At 39.7% G+C, this 19,165-nt stretch overlaps 1 protein-coding gene across 10 annotated transcripts in view; it reads right to left on the bottom strand.

The window, feature by feature from the left end:
• Positions 1-19,165, bottom strand: part of LOC139749912 (uncharacterized) — a 342,664-nt gene that overhangs the window by 83,142 nt on the left and 240,357 nt on the right. For 7 of the 10 annotated variants that reach the window (XR_011713065.1, XM_071664324.1, XM_071664321.1 and 4 more), the window contains one exon: positions 1,523-1,570. The exons of the other annotated variants lie outside the window; for them this stretch is intronic. Coding sequence is in view for 6 of the 7 variants with exons in the window: in XM_071664324.1 (XP_071520425.1) it covers positions 1,523-1,570 (48 nt within the window). In the remaining variant the exon portion in view is untranslated. The remainder of the gene's footprint in view (positions 1-1,522; positions 1,571-19,165) is intronic. 10 annotated transcript variants of the gene reach the window in all.

A 19,165-nucleotide genomic window follows, 5' to 3' on the forward strand; every position in this document is an offset into this window, starting at 1 on the left:
AGTCTGAGATTATGTGAAATGTTAAAGTATGTTAAAGAGGCTGAGTTGGAATAAGCCCAAAACATGTTCTGCACATTGCAGTCCTATTATACTAAATATTATATGAAAAGATAAAGCAAACAGATTAGAAGACTTGTGTCAGAATGAGTATAGGTACAAGGAGGGAGATTTAGTTTTGCAAATAATTTGAGTGAATATCTGACTTCATCTGTGAAGGAGTTCAGTCGACATATGGTGAGAATGAGGTTAAAAGAAGCTTCAGATAACAAAGAACTGATTTTGTTGTTTAATACAAAACTCTAAGACTTCACAGATGTTGGAAACATCAAGGAAAGAGAAGAGATATTTGAAGATCAAAGGGGCATAATATGATAATATCTATTGCAATGAAATGTCTTTAATCCGGTACTCTATGGTTCTATTCTAGTTCAAATAAAACAAAATTTGACCTAGTTTAGCAAAATTTCTATGGTTCTGAAAACTGTCACTCCACCATCTGGTGTTGTGGTCATTTGGGTACTCCAGTGTTGGCACTGTACAAAGTGAGTTGAATCTGAATACAGTTACACACACGTGTTCTTTCAGGTTATTTTTCATATAAGTTACTGCAAATTGTAGTTAAATAATATACAAAATAATGAATAAGGGAATGAATAAGGGTAGACAGTATTAATTACGTAAATGTGTACATATGTATATGTCTGTGTGTATATATATGTATACGTTGAGTTGTATAGATATGTATATGTGCATGTGTGGACGGGTATGTATATCATGTGTATGTGGGTGGGTTGGGCCATTCTTTCATCTGTTTCCTTGCGCTACCTCACTAACGTGAGAGACAGCGACAAAGTATAATAAAATAAAATAAATAAAAATGAAGCTGAGCAAAAATAGAAAATATTATTGCATAATCAAAGAAGTGATCATTTCTTCACAACAAGTTCAGCTGCAATCAGCCATTGTAACAGTGTGGGGACTTGACTAACATAGAGACTCATTTTTGCATGTACATTCAAGTTCATCATACATTTATGATCACTTAATTTACTGCAAAACGTAAAAGAACTATTTATATAATCAAAGAAGAAACTGCACCCTCACAAATTCAATCACTCCACCACCACTAATCTTATCTTTTCTTACCCTCAAATAATCATCCATTTCCACTCCTTCCCATTACTTACGTCTGGATATATGAGCTGATGTCTCAGCGTGACCTGCCAAGGTTTGACAAGGCTTATTGGAGCAAAATATATTTGACAAAAGATGCTTTTTAACTTGTAGTTTGCTCTTGGAAATTACTGGTTTGTGCATATGCCACTTTGTGAAAGTAATGTAAGATCATACAAAATTTGAAAAAAAAGGTGCTTAAGACAGGTTTAAAAGCAAAGCTGCTGTAAACCATTAAAACAAAATATTTGTTTTTTAATACTGCAGTAGGAAAAGAAGCAGTGAAGAAAGTGCAAGTGATACAAGATCAGGAATCAAAAACCCAGTACTGGGATGGGATCACACTCACTTGGTGCAATTTTGTCCTGGTGAGAGGGTGGGTTTGCCTGCTCTTCCTCTGTTATATGGTGATACACACAATGCAACCATTAGTTTAAGAGGCTTCATAATGAATATGGCATAACATTTAAGAAAATCATATCCACTTGATATCTGTGACATGCAAAACAAATAAAATTCTAAAAAGCTCATGAAGTCCACTAGAAAGGGCAATATGAAATGCATTTTTCATCAAAAATCAAAAGAAAATAGGTTAAAGCCACTAGGCCCATTGAACTATTCTAAGATTCTTATTTCCTCCTTAAAAAGTGTTATAAATCCTCCCAAAAGGCCAATACAAAAATCTAATACTATATCTATGTTGTTTTTCTCTACACATTTTCTGGTTCATTTCCAACTACATCCAAATTAGCTACGAAAGCAAAAGAAAGTATGAAAGTATTCTTTAGTCAGCCATTTAGACAATGTATAAAGAAACTAGAAAGAGTGTTTTGATAGGCAGACCTTTTTCTGTGTCATAACAAAATCTGAGGATGTCATATCTCCTTATTCAGGATAACAAATACCTAGGATTCTCCAAAATTTGCCACAGAAGCCACCAAACACTACTGAAAAGTCAAAGAGCTCATCTAATCAAAAGATGACATCCTAAGCATGCCAAATATCACACCTATCATCATCAGTACTACATACAAGCAAAACAATCTTTCAAATCATTATTCACTTTGTCAACTAACATCAGTTGGGTTTGATTATGATATGAAAGTTTCTTTCAGATTTTGTCACAACAGAGAAAGAAGCCTGTTCTTCGTAAAACTGCTTTTCTATACAGGCTGAGATACTTCCAGTAGCAGATGAATAAAGACCTCTTTGGAGTGAGAAGTTCTTTGACAAGATTATACTACTAATGATGCAGACTCATCAAAAGTAACTTTTCATTCGTGGTGTAGCCTTGACCAGGAAGTACAGAAATATCTATATCTATAAATATCTATAAATATAAGCAAAGTGTAATAATATTTTGCTTTGTCACTGTCTCCCGCGTTTGCGAGGTAGCACAAGGAAACAGACGAAAGAAATGGCCCAACCCACCCCCATACACATGTATATACATACACGTCCACACACGCAAATATACATACCCATACATCTCAATGTACACATATATATACACACACAAACACATACATGTATACACATGCACACAATTCACACTGTCTGCCTTTATTCATTCCCATCGCCACCTCGCCACACATGGAATAACATCCCCCTCCCCCCTTATGTGTGCGAGGTAGCACTAGGAAAAGACAACAAAGACCCTATTCGTTCACACTCAGTCTCTAGCTGTCATGCAATAATGCCCAAAACCACAGCTCCCTTTCCACATCCAGGCCCCATAGATCTTTCCATGGTTTACCCCAGATGCTTCACATGCCCTGATTCAATCCATTGACAGCACGTTGACCCCGGTATACCACATCGATCCAATTCACTCTATTCCTTGCCCGCCTTTCACCCTCCTGCATGTTCGGGTGTAATAATAATAATAATAATAATAATAATAATAATAATAATAATAATAATAACAATAATAATAATAATAATAATAATAATAATGATAATAATAATAATGATAATAACTATAATCTATTCATATAAATTCATCAAACTTGATCGCCGTTTCCTGTGTCAGTGAGGAAGTGCCAGGAAAGAGACGAAGAAAGTACCCATCAACTCATACGCACATATATATGCATACACGTACATACAAGTACATATACATATATACATATACATACACATACGCAGACATATACATATATACCCATGCACATACTTGCCTGCCTTCATCCATTCCCGGTGCCACCCACCCCATAGGAAATAGCATCACCATCCTCTGCATCAACAAGGTAGTGCCAGGAAAACAGACAAAAAAGGCCACGTTCGTTCACACAACCTCTAGCTGTCATGTGTAATGCACCAAAACTACAGCTCCCTATCCACATCCAGGCCCCATAGACCTTTCTATGGTTTACCTCAGAAGTTTCACATGCCCTGGTTCAGTCCATCAACAACACATCAACCCTCATATACCACATCGATCCAATTCACACTATCCCTTGCACGCCTTTCATCCTCCTGCATGTTCAGGCCCCAATTACTCAGAATCTTTTTCGTTTCATCCTTCCACCTCCAAATCAGTCTCCCATTTCTCCTGGTTCCCTCCACCTCTGATACATAAATCCTCTTTGTCAATCTTTCCTCACTCATTTTCTCCATATGTCCAAACCATTTCTTCTGCTCTGTCAACGACACTCTTTTTATTACCCTTTCGTTACTTACTTAATCACACTACCTCACACTACATACTGTCCTCAAGCATCTCATTTCCAACACATTCATCCTCCACTGTACAACTCTTTCTATTTTCATACTTGACTGCCATTTTCTGCATTAGCCAGGTACTGCCAGGATATAGACAAAGAAAGACTCATCCACTCACACACACAGATATACACATACAGGTTGTAACTCTTTAATCCAGCAACCTTGGGACGTGGTCATTGCCAGACCACAGAAAATGCCATGAACAGAAAATTACCCCCAAGTCATACACAGTTAACAATCTAATCTCATCGTACTCACACAAAGTCTTTACAGAAGTTCCTTTATCTAATTTTTTTTCAGTAACTCCACCTGTTCAAGGACAGATAATGATTTATGCTCATTTGCAATAGCATCATCTTCTGCACCTCTTGGTCTCTTGGATGACATGCTGAAGGGCTAAAATACACCTAAATATAAAAAATTATCAGGACTGTTAATTAGCTCGGCTGCAGTGTAAACAGATTTTGGTGTCCATCGACGGCAGTATACCACACTGTTGCAATTCATTCTATTCCGGGCACCCATTTCACCCTCCTGCACAATCAAGCCCCGATACCTCAAAACCTTTTTCACTCCATCCTTCCATTTCCAATTTGGTCCACTGCTTCTCCTTGTCCCCTTCACTTCTGACACATATATCCTCTTTGTCAACCTTTCCTTACTCATTCTCTTCATATGTTCAAACCACTTCAGCACACCCACTTTTGTTCACTCGGCCACTCTCTTTTTATTACCACACATCTCTCCTACCCTTTCATTACTTACTCAATCAAACCACCTCACACCACACATTGTCCTCAAACATTTCAATTTCCAACACATTCCCCCTCCTCCATACAACCCTATCTATAGCCCATGCCTCAAAACCATATAATATTGTTGGAGCTACTATTCCTTCAAACATAGCCATTTTTGCTTTCCAAAATAACACTCTCTCTTCCCACGCATTCTTCATCACTCCCATAACCTTCGCACTCTCCTTCGTTACCTCTTCCATAGTTCAATTCGCTGCCAAGTCCATTTCCAGATATCCAATACACTTCACTTCCTATCAGCAAGTTAACATCAGGTGTTAAAAGAACACATCTAATCCCTATCTGTTACATAAAATGCACCAAAACCAGCACCTTCCATCAGTAGCCAGGCCCCACAGAGAAAATACTAAATGAGAGAACAATCTAAAGTGAAACTTCTAAGGAAAATGTCTAAGGAAGGAATTGTTGTGCAAGGAATGGACTTGAGCATGAACTGCAAGGCATGGGAATGGCCTCAAAGGGAAGCAAGGAAATGACCTGAGGCATGAGCTAATAGACCAGAAAAAGGCCATGCATATGAAATGATTAGCATGAAAATGTGGTTAAGAAATGTTGGAAAGTAAAACCCAACAGTCAAAGGAACATCCTGAAGTGTATGTCAAAGGGCCTGGGCCTGAGCTCTTCTTTAAAATCCTACTTAATTCTAAAGCTAACCCCCTTGTCCTCACTTGGTCATTATTAAACAGTACATCAAATGTATTTTGCTTTGTTTATAAGCTGATTGCTGCCCTAATGTGGGTTCTTTTCTAAGTAAGCTCTTAAGAAGTTGGCCACTGAGGAGAGTTCCACCACTTTGTAAATGAGGAAAGAGTTACATGTAAGCAAACTAGCAAAGATATTTTTCTTTTATCATGCAAAGCTTTTCTGATGGACTTTATGGCTCTCTAAGAAGCAAGCCAGATTTCAGACAGAGAAAAAATGATACGTAAAAATTTTCTTGTATCACAGTATAAACTAACATCTAAGTTAAAACTAAAGATCCAAGTGGAAGATATAGCAATAAAGAGTATATCAAACAAAAGATAACAAAAAAGGTACAAAAAGGAACAAAAAACAATACAATACATAAAATGTCAGTAAACAAAGAAACAATAATATTTGAGCTTCTGAGCAAAATAAAATGTATAAATTCTAAACTTTGTGTTATGTATCTCAAAACCATTGTTTTGCTGCACCATAACAACATCTTATTTCCTGTTATCTTTAATTCTGTACCCATTTTCATTGTATACCATAGACTGAGACCATATAACTTTGGCTTATTCATAAACATCCTCAATTTATGTCCAGTGTCTTAATCTGAACTGGTCTTCTACATTAATATTAGCATCAACATTTTTCAATTTGCTTATAAGCTGACTCATCAAGTGAGACACACTTTACCCTTCAAACCTTCACCTTAAGACACAAAATGACACCATCTTAAAAAGAAGAAAATCTTTCATATGGCTTCCTTTTACCAGAAACACTTCAAACCTTATGTCAATTGTCTGCTACATCTATTCATCATTTCAGCATTCCACCTCTTCTTGTACCCTCAAATAAACTACCACATTCTTCACTAACCCATCTATCTATAACACTGATATCCATTCCCTATGGGAACTCCCATGAAGGGGTGGCCAAAGCAAAAGAGCCTCCACTTATCCCTGTCCTTACATGCCTCCTTCACATACACCATTCCACAATCTTCCAACATTTCCCTCCCTCCAGTATTCTTCAACTGCATTCGCCCATGTCATAGGTGGTCTTCCTCTCACACTAATCCCTCTAACTGTATTATCATATACTTACCTTGTAAAATCCCGGTCTTGCATTCTTTCCACATCCCCAAACAACCACAAAGTATTATGTTTCACCCACAATACCACTCCATAATTCATTCCCTTGGCTTTCCTTGCCGTGCTACACCTCTCATACATCCTTTCATTTCTTTCTTCATTCCATCAAGTCACACCACTTGTTCCTCTCAAAAAACTCCTTTACACAACCTGGATTCTTGACCTCTGTAAATCATTCCATGTTTCAGCTGTATAGGTCAGGGTCAGGAGAACTGTGCTGTCTCTTAATCCACTTTTCATTTCCATACTTACACAACTACCCTTTATCATTCTATTAAGGGACTGAATGACTCTTCCACCTTGTAATGTTTTCTCCCTTATCTCTCATTCTATTTCACCAAACTTACCCAAGGCTGCTCTGAAATTCTTAAATTTTCTCACCTCTTACAGTCCATATCCAAAACACAGTTTGGTACACTTTCTTGTTAGCTATATGATTTACAAAATTTATACTTTCACTCTGTTTCCTATCAAACTCTATTACTTTATTTTTACTTGCATTAACCTTCAGTTGCCTACATTTACACATCATATGGCACACAACCTTCTGCAACTCCTCTTTACTCTCAGCAAACAACACAGTATCATTTGCAAACAGACTTGCCACGAGCCACCATATCTCACTGCCACACTCCATCTCTGCACCTTTTTCCCCTAGTTTTGCTTTCATCTCACTTATCACACCATCCATATAAATATTAAAAAGCCTTGGTGACATCACACAACCCTGCCTCACACCCACATGTATACCAAAACTTTTGCTCAACCCTCTATCCACTCTTACACATGCACCTGTTTCTCTATAGAACACTTTCATACCCTTCAACAGTTGTCCCCCTACTCTATATATCCTTAACACATAACATAAACCATTCCTCTCGACTCTGTCATGTGCTTTCTCCAGATCCAAAAAAACGGTGCATTTAACTTCTTACTTTTTGTTAAATATTTTTCCACAGCAATCTATACCATAAATTTCATGTAAACCAGTATAACATCTATCATCATCTTCCACATAAAAAGTTGAGGACTTATTATAAGTAAATACATACTTCACATCAGGCTGGTTACACTTATCTCTCTCTCTGAGATTTAGGAATATACTTTTTATACATATTCGCCATTTCCTGCATCAGCGAGGTGGCGTTAAGAATAGAGGACTGAGCCTTAGAGGATATATCCTCACTTGGCCCCCTTCTGTGTTCCTTCTTTTGGGAAATCAAAAAAAGGAGAGGAGAATTTCCAGCCCCCTGCTCCCTCCCATTTTAGTCACCTTCTATAACTTGAAGAGAATACTTGGGAAGTATTCTTTCTCCCCTCTCGCCAAGGATAATATGAGAAAACAGACAAAAGAATGGCCCAACCCCCCAACATCACATGTATATACATAAACACCCACACATACACACATACATACCTATACATTTCATCGTATACATACATATACATACACAGACATATACATATATACACATGTACATATTCATACTTGCTGCTTTCTTCATTCCCATCACCAAACCCACCACACATGAAATAGCATCCCCCTCCCCCATGTGTGTGCGAGGTAGCGCTAGGAAAAGACAACAAAGGCCATCTTCGTTCACACTCAGTCTCTAGCTGTTACGTGCAAAGCACTGAAACCACAGCTCCCATTCCACATCCAGGCCCCACAAAACTTTCCATGGTTTATCCCAGACACTTCACATGCCCTGATTCAATCCACTGACAGCACGTCGACCTGGGTATACCTCATCATTCCAATTCACTCTATTCCTTGCACACCTTTCACCCTCCTCTATGTTCATGCCCTGATCACTCAAAATCTTTTTCACTCTGTCTTCTCACCTCCAATTTGGTCTCCCAGTTCTCCTCGTTCCCTCTCAATCTTTCCTCACTCATTCTCTCCATGTGACCAAACCATTTCAAGACACCCTCCTCTGCTCTCTCAAACACACTCTTTTTGCCACACATCTCTCTTACCCTTTAATTACTTAATCAAACCATCTCACACCAGATATTGTCGTCAAACATCTCATTTCCAACACATCCACACTCCTCTGCACAACCCTATCTATCTCCCATGCCTAGCAACCATGTAACATTGTTGGAACCACTATTCCTTCAAACTTACCCATTTTTGCTCTCCAAGATAACATTCTCGCCTTCCACACATTTTCAACACTCCCAGAAACTTCACCCCCTCCCCCATCCTGTGACTCACTTCTGCTTCTGTGGTTCCATTTGCTGCTAAATCCACTCCCAGATATCTAAAACACTTCACTTCCTCCAGTTTTTCTCCATTCAAACTTACCTCCCAATTAATGTGTCTCTCAACCCTAATGAACCTAATAACCTTGCTCTCATTCTCATTTACTCTCAGCTTTCTTCTTTCACACACTTTACCAAACTTAGTCACCAGCTTCTGCAGTTTCTCACCCAAGTCAGCCACCAGCGCTGTATCATCAGTGAACAGCAACTGACTGACTTCCCAAGCCCTCTCATCCACAACAGACTGCATACTTGCCCCTCTCTCCAAAACTCTTGCGTTTACCTCCCTAACAACCCCATCAATACATAAATTAAACAACCATGGAGACACCATGCACCCCTGCCTCAAACTGACATTCACTGGGAACCAATCACTTTCCTCTCTTCCTACATGCATACATGCCTTACATCCTTGGTAAAATCTTTTCACTGTTTCCAGCAACTTACCCCCTACACCATATACTCTTAATACCTTCCACAAAGCATCTCTATCAACCCTTCTCCAGATCCATAAATGCTACATACAAATCCACCTATTTTTCTAAGTATTTTTCACATACATTCTTCAAAGCAAACACCTGCTCCACACATCCTCTACCACTTTTGAAACCACATTGCTCTTCCCCAATCTGATGCTCTGTACATGCCTCTACCCTCTCAATCAATACCCTCCCATATAATTTCCCAGGATACTAAACAAACTTATACCTCTGTAATTTAAACACTCACCTGTATCCCCTTTGCCTTTGTACAATGGGGCTATGCATGCATTTTGCCAATCCTCAGGCACTTCATCATGATCCATACATACAATGAATATCCTTACCAACCAGTCAACAACATAGTTACCCCCTTATTTGATAAATTCCACTGCAATACCATCCAAACCTGTCATCTTGTCGGCTTTCATCTTCCACAAAGCTTTCACTACCTCTTTTCTGTTTACCAATCCATTCTCCCTGACCCTCTCACTTCGCACACCACCTCGACCAAAACAGATATATATATATATATATATATATATTTTTTTTTTTTTTTTGCTTTGTCGCTGTCTCCCGCGTTTGCGAGGTAGCGCAAGGAAACAGACAAAGAAATGGCCCAACCCACCCCCATACACATGTATATACATACGTCCACACAAGCAAAATATACATACCTACACAGCTTTCCATGGTTTACCCCAGACGCTTCACATGCCCTGATTCAATCCACTGACAGCACGTCAACCCCTGTATACCACATCGATCCAATTCACTCTATTCCTTGCCCTCCTTTCACCCTCCTGCATGTTCAGGCCCCGATCACACAAAATCTTTTTCACTCCATCTTTCCACCTCCAATTTGGTCTCCCACTTCTCCTCGTTCCCTCCACCTCTGACACATATATCCTCATGGTCACTCTTTCCTCACTCATTCTCTCCATGTGCCCAAACCATTTCAAAACACCCTCTCCATGGTTGTTTAATTTGTTTATGGATGGGGTTGTTAGGGAGGTGAATGCAAGAGTTTCGGAAAGAGGGGCAAGTATGAAGTCTGTTGGGGATGAGAGAGCTTGGGAAGTGAGTCAGTTGTTGTTCACTGATGATACAGCGCTGGTAGCTGATTCATGTGAGAAACTGCAGAAGCTGGTGACAGAGTTTGGTAAAGTGTGTGAAAGAAGAAAGTTAAGAGTAAATGTGAATAAGAGCAAGGTTATTAGGTACAGTAGGGTTGAGGGTCAAGTCAATTGGGAGGTGAGTATGAATGGAGAAAAACTGGAGGAAGTGAAGTGTTTTAGATATCTGGGAGTGGATCTGGCAGCGGATGGAACCATGGAAGCGGAAGTGGATCATAGGGTGGGGGAGGGGGCGAAAATTCTGGGAGCCTTGAAGAATGTGTGGAAGTCGAGAACATTATCTCGGAAAGCAAAAATGGGTATGTTTGAAGGAATAGGGGTTCCAACAATGTTGTATGGTTGCGAGGCGTGGGCTATGGATAGAGTTGTGCGCAGGTGGATGGATGTGCTGGAAATGAGATGTTTGAGGACAATGTGTGGTGTGAGGTGGTTTGATCGAGTAAGTAACGTAAGGGTAAGAGAGATGTGTGGAAATAAAAAGAGCGTGGTTGAGAGAGCAGAAGAAGGTGTTTTGAAATGGTTTGGGCACATGGAGAGAATGAGTGAGGAAAGATTGACCAAGAGGATATATGTGTCGGAGGTGGAGGGAACGAGGAGAAGAGGGAGACCAAATTGGAGGTGGAAAGATGGAGTGAAAAAGATTTTGTGTGATCGGGGCCTGAACATGCAGGAGGGTGAAAGGAGGGCAAGGAATAGAGTGAATTGGAGCGATGTGGTATACCAGGGTTGACGTGCTGTCAGTGGATTGAATCAAGGCATGTGAAGCGTCTGGGGTAAACCATGGAAAGCTGTGTAGGTATGTATATTTGCGTGTGTGGACGTATGTATATACATGTGTATGGGGGTGGGTTGGGCCATTTCTTTCGTCTGTTTCCTTGCGCTACCTCGCAAACGTGGGAGACAGCGAGAAAGCAAAAAAAAAAAAAAATATATATATATATATATATATATATATATATATATATATATATATATATATATATATATATATATATATATATGTAAATATATATATATATATATATATATATATATATATATATATATACATATATATATATATATATATATATATATATATATATATGTAAATATATATATATATATATATATATATATATATATATATATATATATATATATATATATATATATATATATATATATGAATGTAGGTTTGCGGCAGGGGTGTGTGATGTCTCCATGGCTGTTTAATTTGTTTATGGATGGGGTTGTAAGGGAGGTAAATGCAAGAGTCCTGGAAAGAGGGGCAAGTATGAAGTCTGTTGGGGATGAGAGAGCTTGGGAAGTGAGTCAGTTGCTGTTCGCTGATGATACAGCGCTGGTGGCTGATTCATGTGAGAAACTGCAGAAGCTGGTGACTGAGTTTGGTAAAGTGTGTGGAAGAAGAAAGTTGAGAGTAAATGTGAATAAGAGCAAGGTTATTAGGTACAGTAGGGGTGAGGGTCAAGTCAATTGGGAGGTGAGTTTGAATGGAGAAAAACTGGAGGAAGTGAAGTGTTTTAGATATCTGGGAGTGGATCTGTCAGCGGATGGAACCATGGAAGCGGAAGTGGATCATAGGGTGGGGGAGGGGGCGAAAATTTTTGGGAGCCTTGAAAAATGTGTGGAAGTCGAGAACATTATCTCGGAAAGCGAAAATGGGTATGTTTGAGGGAATAGTGGTTCCAACAATGTTGTATGGTTGCGAGGCGTGGGCTATGGATAGAGATGTGCGCAGGAGGATGGATGTGCTGGAAATGAGATGTTTGAGGACAATGTGTGGTGTGAGGTGGTTTGATCGAGTAAGTAACGTAAGGGTAAGAGAGATGTGTGGAAATAAAAAGAGCGTGGTTGAGAGAGCAGAAGAGGGTGTTTTGAAATGGTTTGGGCACATGGAGAGAATGAGTGAGGAGAGATTGACCAAGAGGATATATGTGTCGGAGGTGGAGGGAACGAGGAGAAGAGGGAGACCAAATTGGAGGTGGAAAGATGGAGTGAAAAAGATTTTGTGTGATCGGGGCCTGAACATGCAGGAGGGTGAAAGGAGGGCAAGGAATAGAGTGAATTGGAGTCATGTGGTATACAGGGGTTGACGTGCTGTCAGTGGATTGAATCAAGGCATGTGAAGCGTCTGGGGTAAACCATGGAAAGCTGTGTAGGTATGTATATCTGCGTGTGTGGACGTGTGTATGTACATGTGTATGGGGGGGGGGGTTGGGCCATTTCTTTCGTCTGTTTCCTTGCGCTACCTCGCAAACGCGGGAGACAGCGACAAAGTATAAAAAAAAAAAAAAAAAAAAAAAAAAAAAAAAAAAATATATATATATATATGGGGAGGTGATAACAAGTAGTGGTGATGTGAGAAGGAGATGGAGTGAGTATTTTGAAGGTTTGTTGAATGTGTTTGATGATAGAGTGGCAGATATAGGGTGTTTTGGTCGAGGTGGTGTGCAAAGTGAGAGGGTTAGGGAAAATGATTTGGTAAACAGAGAAGAGGTAGTGAAAGCTTTGCGGAAGATGAAAGCCGGCAAGGCAGCAGGTTTGGATGGTATTGCAGTGGAATTTATTAAAAAAGGGGGTGACTGTATTGTTGACTGGTTGGTAAGGTTATTTAATGTATGTATGACTCATGGTGAGGTGCCTGAGGATTGGCGGAATGCGTGCATAGTGCCATTGTACAAAGGCAAAGGGGATAAGAGTGAGTGCTCAAATTACAGAGGTATAAGTTTGTTGAGTATTCCTGGTAAATTATATGGGAGGGTATTGATTGAGAGGGTGAAGGCATGTACAGAGCATCAGATTGGGGAAGAGCAGTGTGGTTTCAGAAGTGGTAGAGGATGTGTGGATCAGGTGTTTGCTTTGAAGAATGTATGTGAGAAATATTTAGAAAAGCAAATGGATTTGTATGTAGCATTTATGGATCTGGAGAAGGCATATGATAGAGTTGATAGAGATGCTCTGTGGAAGGTAGTAAGAATATATGGTGTGGGAGGAAAGTTGTTAGAAGCAGTGAAAAGTTTTTATCGAGGATGTAAGGCATGTGTACGTGTAGGAAGAGAGGAAAGTGATTGGTTCTCAGTGAATGTAGGTTTGCGGCAGGGGTGTGTGATGTCTCCATGGTTGTTTAATTTGTTTATGGATGGGGTTGTTAGGGAGGTGAATGCAAGAGTTTTGGAAAGAGGGGCAAGTATGAAGTCTGTTGGGGATGAGAGAGCTTGGGAAGTGAGTCAGTTGTTGTTTGCTGATGATACAGCGCTGGTGGCTGATTCATGTGAGAAACTGCAGAAGCTGGTGACTGAGTCTGGAAAAGTGTGTGGAAGAAGAAAGTTAAGAGTAAATGTGAATAAGAGCAAGGTTATTAGGTACAGTAGGGTTGAGGGTCAAGTCAATTGGGAGGTGAGTTTGAATGGAGAAAAACTGGAGGAAGTGAAGTGTTTTAGATATCTGGGAGTGGATCTGGCAGCGGATGGAACCATGGAAGCGGAAGTGGATCATAGGGTGGGGGAGGGGGCGAAAATCCTGGGGGCCTTGAAGAATGTGTGGAAGTCGAGAACATTATCTCGGAAAGCAAAAATTGGTATGTTTGAAGGAATAGTGGTTCCAACAATGTTGTATGGTTGCAAGGCATGGGCTATGGATAGAGTTGTGCGCAGGAGGATGGATGTGCTGGAAATGAGATGTTTGAGGACAATGTGTGGTGTGAGGTGGTTTGATCGAGTGAGTAACGTAAGGGTAAGAGAGATGTGTGGAAATAAAAAGAGCGTGGTTGAGAGAGCAGAAGAGGGTGTTTTGAAGTGGTTTGGGCACATGGAGAGGATGAGTGAGGAAAGATTGACCAAGAGGATATATGTGTCGGAGGTGGAGGGAACAAGGAGAAGAGGGAGACCAAATTGGAGGTGGAAAGATGGAGTGAAAAAGATTTTGTGTGATCGGGGCCTGAACATGCAGGAGGGTGAAAGGAGGGCAAGGAATAGAGTGAATTGGAGCGATGTGGTATACCGGGGTTGACGTGCTGTCAGTGGATTGAAGCAAGGCATGTGAAGCGTCTGGGGTAAACCATGGAAAGCTGTGTAGGTATGTATATTTGCGTGTGTGGACGTATGTATATACATGTGTATGGGGGGGTTGGGCCATTTCTTTCGTCTGTTTCCTTGCGCTACCTCGCAAACGCGGGAGACAGCGACAAAGTATAATAAAAAAAAAATATATATATATATATATATATATATATATATATATACAAGACTACTTATTGGAGCATATGACTACCCATACAGAAGTCACATGAATGTCCATGGTGCCCTACAAACCCTTTGGCAAAGAAGTGCTTTTGTAAAGTACATGACTGCATTCTGAAGAGAAGCCACATTTATGTTCACAGTGCCAAAAGGCTTTCTCCAAGAAGGATATTTTAGTGTGGATAATCAATTCTTACTGGAGTGACACTACTTTGATGTTTCCAGTGCCAAAGGCCATTTTTCCCTTAAGGATAGTTTAATGCAGCACATTACTGATCATGCAAGAGAGGAGCTTACATTGCCAGAAGACCTCCTTAGGTTGGAGTGTTTTAATGAAACACATGACTTTTCATACTGGAGACAAACCATATAGATGTTCATACTCCCAAAAGATGTTTTCCAGTAAAGGTAATTTTGTGGAGGGAATCACTCCTAATACAGGAGAGAAGCCACATGGCCCTTCACAGTCTCCAAAGACCAGCTCACTCAGGAATACTTTAGTGTAGCATATGATTTTCATACAGGAATGAAGCTTTTTAGATATTCACATTGCTAAAAGATCTTTTCCCTAAGCAGTCACCTAATTCATCAAATTACTACTCATACAGGAGAGAACCCACAAAAAGGTTTGTATTGTCAAAAGATCTTCCCAAGTAGGAGCAAGTTAGCAAACCAGGTGACTATTTGTACAGTAGAAAAGTCATATCAATGTTTAGTGTTAAAAGACCTTTTCTAAGATGAGTAATTCAGTATAGCACATGATTAATCATACAAAAGAAAACCCACAAGAATGTTCACAGTGCCTAAAGACACTATGCAGTAGTATTTTAGTAGATCATATGACCTTTCATGCTGAAGAGGAGAGCATGTGAATGCTCACACTGCCAAATAACCTTTTTTGAAAACAGTACTTCTGTCTAATGCATGAGTGGTCATATAGGAGAGAAACCAAATGAATGTTCATATTGCCATAAGACCTCCTTGAACAGTTATCTAAAACATATTTTTAAAGTTAATGAAGGGGAGAAGCCATTCAGGTTTCTTCACTGGTTAAGGCTTTCCCTGCAATGCTGGTGTGCCCCACCATATATTCTGCCATGGTGAACACCATTGTAACCATATGATATCCTTCGAACAACCATCTAAGGAACATTCATTGCCTCTGTTACCAATAGATAAGTTAGGTTGTGCTGGGGAAGGAAGACAGAAGATAGGTAATAGTGCAGATTCCATCACCTGCAAAACAAACCATTGTCTCTCTCTCTCTCTCATCATTTATGGATAATTAACATTGTTTATGAAGAATTCTGGAAATTTGAAGTCAGTCTGTGCTAAAGGTAAAACTTCTCTCCACTTATGAATATAAACATGGTAACATCTGTCAAGCTCTTCACCATTCTTTTATCCATCAAACACTAAAGATTTCACCAGCCAAGTATGTTTATAAGGTAACGTACCCTTTAAAAATTGAATTTGACTGTGTATCCCTTGAGGAGGAATGCTCTATCACCCCAATGCAGTTTAACGTAAAGTAAGTTTGCATATATATATATATATATATATATATATATATATATATATATATATATATATATATATATAGGATAGGGGAGAAAGAATACTTCCCACGTGTTCCCTGCGTGTTCGTAGAAGGTGACTAAAAGGGGAGAGAGCGGGGGGCTGGAAATCCTCCCCTCTCATCATTTTATATATTTCAATATATATATTTCAAAACACCCTCTCCATGGTTGTTTAATTTGTTTATGGATGGGGTTGTTAGGGAGGTGAATGCAAGGGTTTTAGAAAGAGGAGCAAGTATGAAGTCTGTTGTGGATGAGAGAGCTTGGGAAGTGAGTCAGTTGTTGTTCGCTGGTGATACAGCGCTGGTGGCTGATTCATGTGAGAAACTGCAGAAGCTGGTGACTGAGTTTGGTAAAGTGTGTGAAAGAAGAAAGTTGAGAGTAAATGTGAATAAGAGCAAGGTTATTAGGTACACTAGGGTTGAGGGTCAAGTCAATTGGGAGGTAAGTTTGAATGAAGAAAAACTGGAGGAAGTGAAGCGTTTTAGATATCTGGGAGTGGATTCAGCAGCAGATGGAACCATGGAAGCGGAAGTGAATCATAGGGTAGGGGAGGGGGCGAAAATTCTGGGAGCCTTGAAGAATGTGTGGAAGTCGAGAACATTATCTCAGAAAGCAAAAATGGGTATGTTTGAAGGAATAGTGGTTCCAACAATATTGTATGGTTGCAAGGTGTGGGCTATGGATAGAGTTGTGCGCAGGAGGGTGGATGTGCTGGAAATGAGATGTTTGAGGACAATATGTGGCGTGAGGTGGTTTGATCGAGTAAGTGATAATAGGGTAAGAGAGAAGTGTTGTAATAAAAAGAGTGTGGTTGAGAGAGCAGAAGAGGGTGTTCTGAAATGGTTTGGTCAAATGGAGAGAATGAGTGAGGAAAGATTGACCAAGAGGATATATGTTCAGAGGTGGAGGGAACGAGGAGTAGTGGGAGACCAAACTGGAGGTGGAAAGATGGAGTGAAAAAGATTTTGTGTGATCGGGGCCTGAACATGCAGGAGGGTAAAAGGCGTGCAAGGAATAGAGTGAATTGGAACGGTGTGGTATACCGGGGTCTACATGCTGTCCATTGGATTGAACCAGGGCATGTGAAGTGTCTGGGGCAAACCATGGAAAGTTCTGTGGGGCCTGGATGTGGAAAGGGAGCTGTGGTTTCAGTGCATTATTACATGAAAGCTAGAGACTGAGTGTGAACAAATGGGGCCTTTGTTGTCTTTTCCTAGCACTACCTCGCACACTTGAGGGGGGAGGGGGTTGTTATTCCATGTGTGGCGAGGTGGCGATGGGAATAAATAAAGGCAGACAGTATGAATTATGTACATGTGTATATATGTATATGTCTGTGTGTGTATATATATGTGTACATTGAGATGTATAGGTATGTATATTTGCGTGTGTGGATGTGTATGTACATACATGTGTATGTGGGTGGGTTGGGCCATTCTTTCGTCTGTTTCCTTGCGCTACCTCGCTAACGCAGGAGACAGCGACAAAGCAAAATAAATATAAACTAAATAAATATATATTATTATTATCATCATATCATTATATTATACTTTGTCGCTGTTAGAGATCTAAAAGTTCAAATTCATAAGCAGAATTTTCAGTTTTGTGGGTTAAGAACAATCAATGAAGCTTGCATAAAAGAGAACTAAAGGCTGCTATAAAACATGAGTTTCTCCTTTAAAACTTTACACAGCTTAGAAAGTTTGCAAAACTAGAGAAGGGTGTGCAACTTGTGAAATACATTATGACTAAAAAGCCTGCATAGCCTGCACAATGTTATTGTATTCACATATTATCAATAGTACTCTTTGAAAAATGGTATTGAAGGAATCTATGCACCTCAAAGCTCGGCCCTGAAGAATGAAGAACTAGGCTGTAGAAAATCATAAACTCAGGAACCCTTACTTCATTGTGCAAATGCAAGAAGCATCAAAGTATGGGTCTTCCCATGCTTAATTGGCAGGAACAATAAGCATTTGCACACCTGGTATATATACGTCATGCAAAGACATGTACGATGAAAATGTAACTAGTCTATTGACGGCATCAAAGTAAGCTATAATCTGGGAGTGATAGGGATAAGGTGAAAAATTAGTTACCAAAGAAATGTGTGTCTTGACTTCAGAATTCATGTCAACTCAGCTTATGATTTAGCGTTTGGAGGTCAGTCATTAGGGAAAGCAGTAATCCAGTATGAAAGTCTGACTTCATTTATGTTGAGCATCTTCACTATTCTACTTTTAAACACACACATAGTACATTGTTCATAGGTATGTTATCAAGTTTACTGAACATGCTCTACTCTTGTGTGAGTAATATATCTCAATAACAAAAACACACATATGAAGAGGACAACCATTCTTCAATTCTATAAACATAACTAGGTCTAACAGGACTTTCACACTGCCCTGAGACCAAACCCAGAGCTTTGCCTTGCTATGGCAACATACTACCCTCTAAATTATGCCTGCTCTCATCAAATGGTATTTCCCTTTCAATGCACAACAGTCATTACCCTACCACAAGAATGTTTCTACAGTTGCTATATAACTTCATATAAGCACAAATTATTGCCTTCACTGACATATATCATAATACTGGTCTGCCTTATACTGGATTCTAACTGTAACCAAATGGAAAAAAGCAGACACTTTGGCAATGAAAGAAACACTTACGCTGAAGTCATTACCTTGCACAGCAATGTGCTACCCTTTGGACCACATCTGCCCTTGTTCTCCTCTGCCTGACTCCTTCTCATTCAGAACACAGCACTCTGTGATACTTCTTTTGTACTTCTCTTCAATCACAACAGCCTTAATGTGGTCACATTTTCTCTCTATACTTCATACTCCTTTTTGACAAAAATTCATTTATTTACTGTCTTCTTAACACTCTGACATTA

The sequence above is a fragment of the Panulirus ornatus genome, chromosome 8, assembly GCF_036320965.1.
Source record: "Panulirus ornatus isolate Po-2019 chromosome 8, ASM3632096v1, whole genome shotgun sequence".
NCBI lineage: Eukaryota > Metazoa > Arthropoda > Malacostraca > Decapoda > Palinuridae > Panulirus > Panulirus ornatus.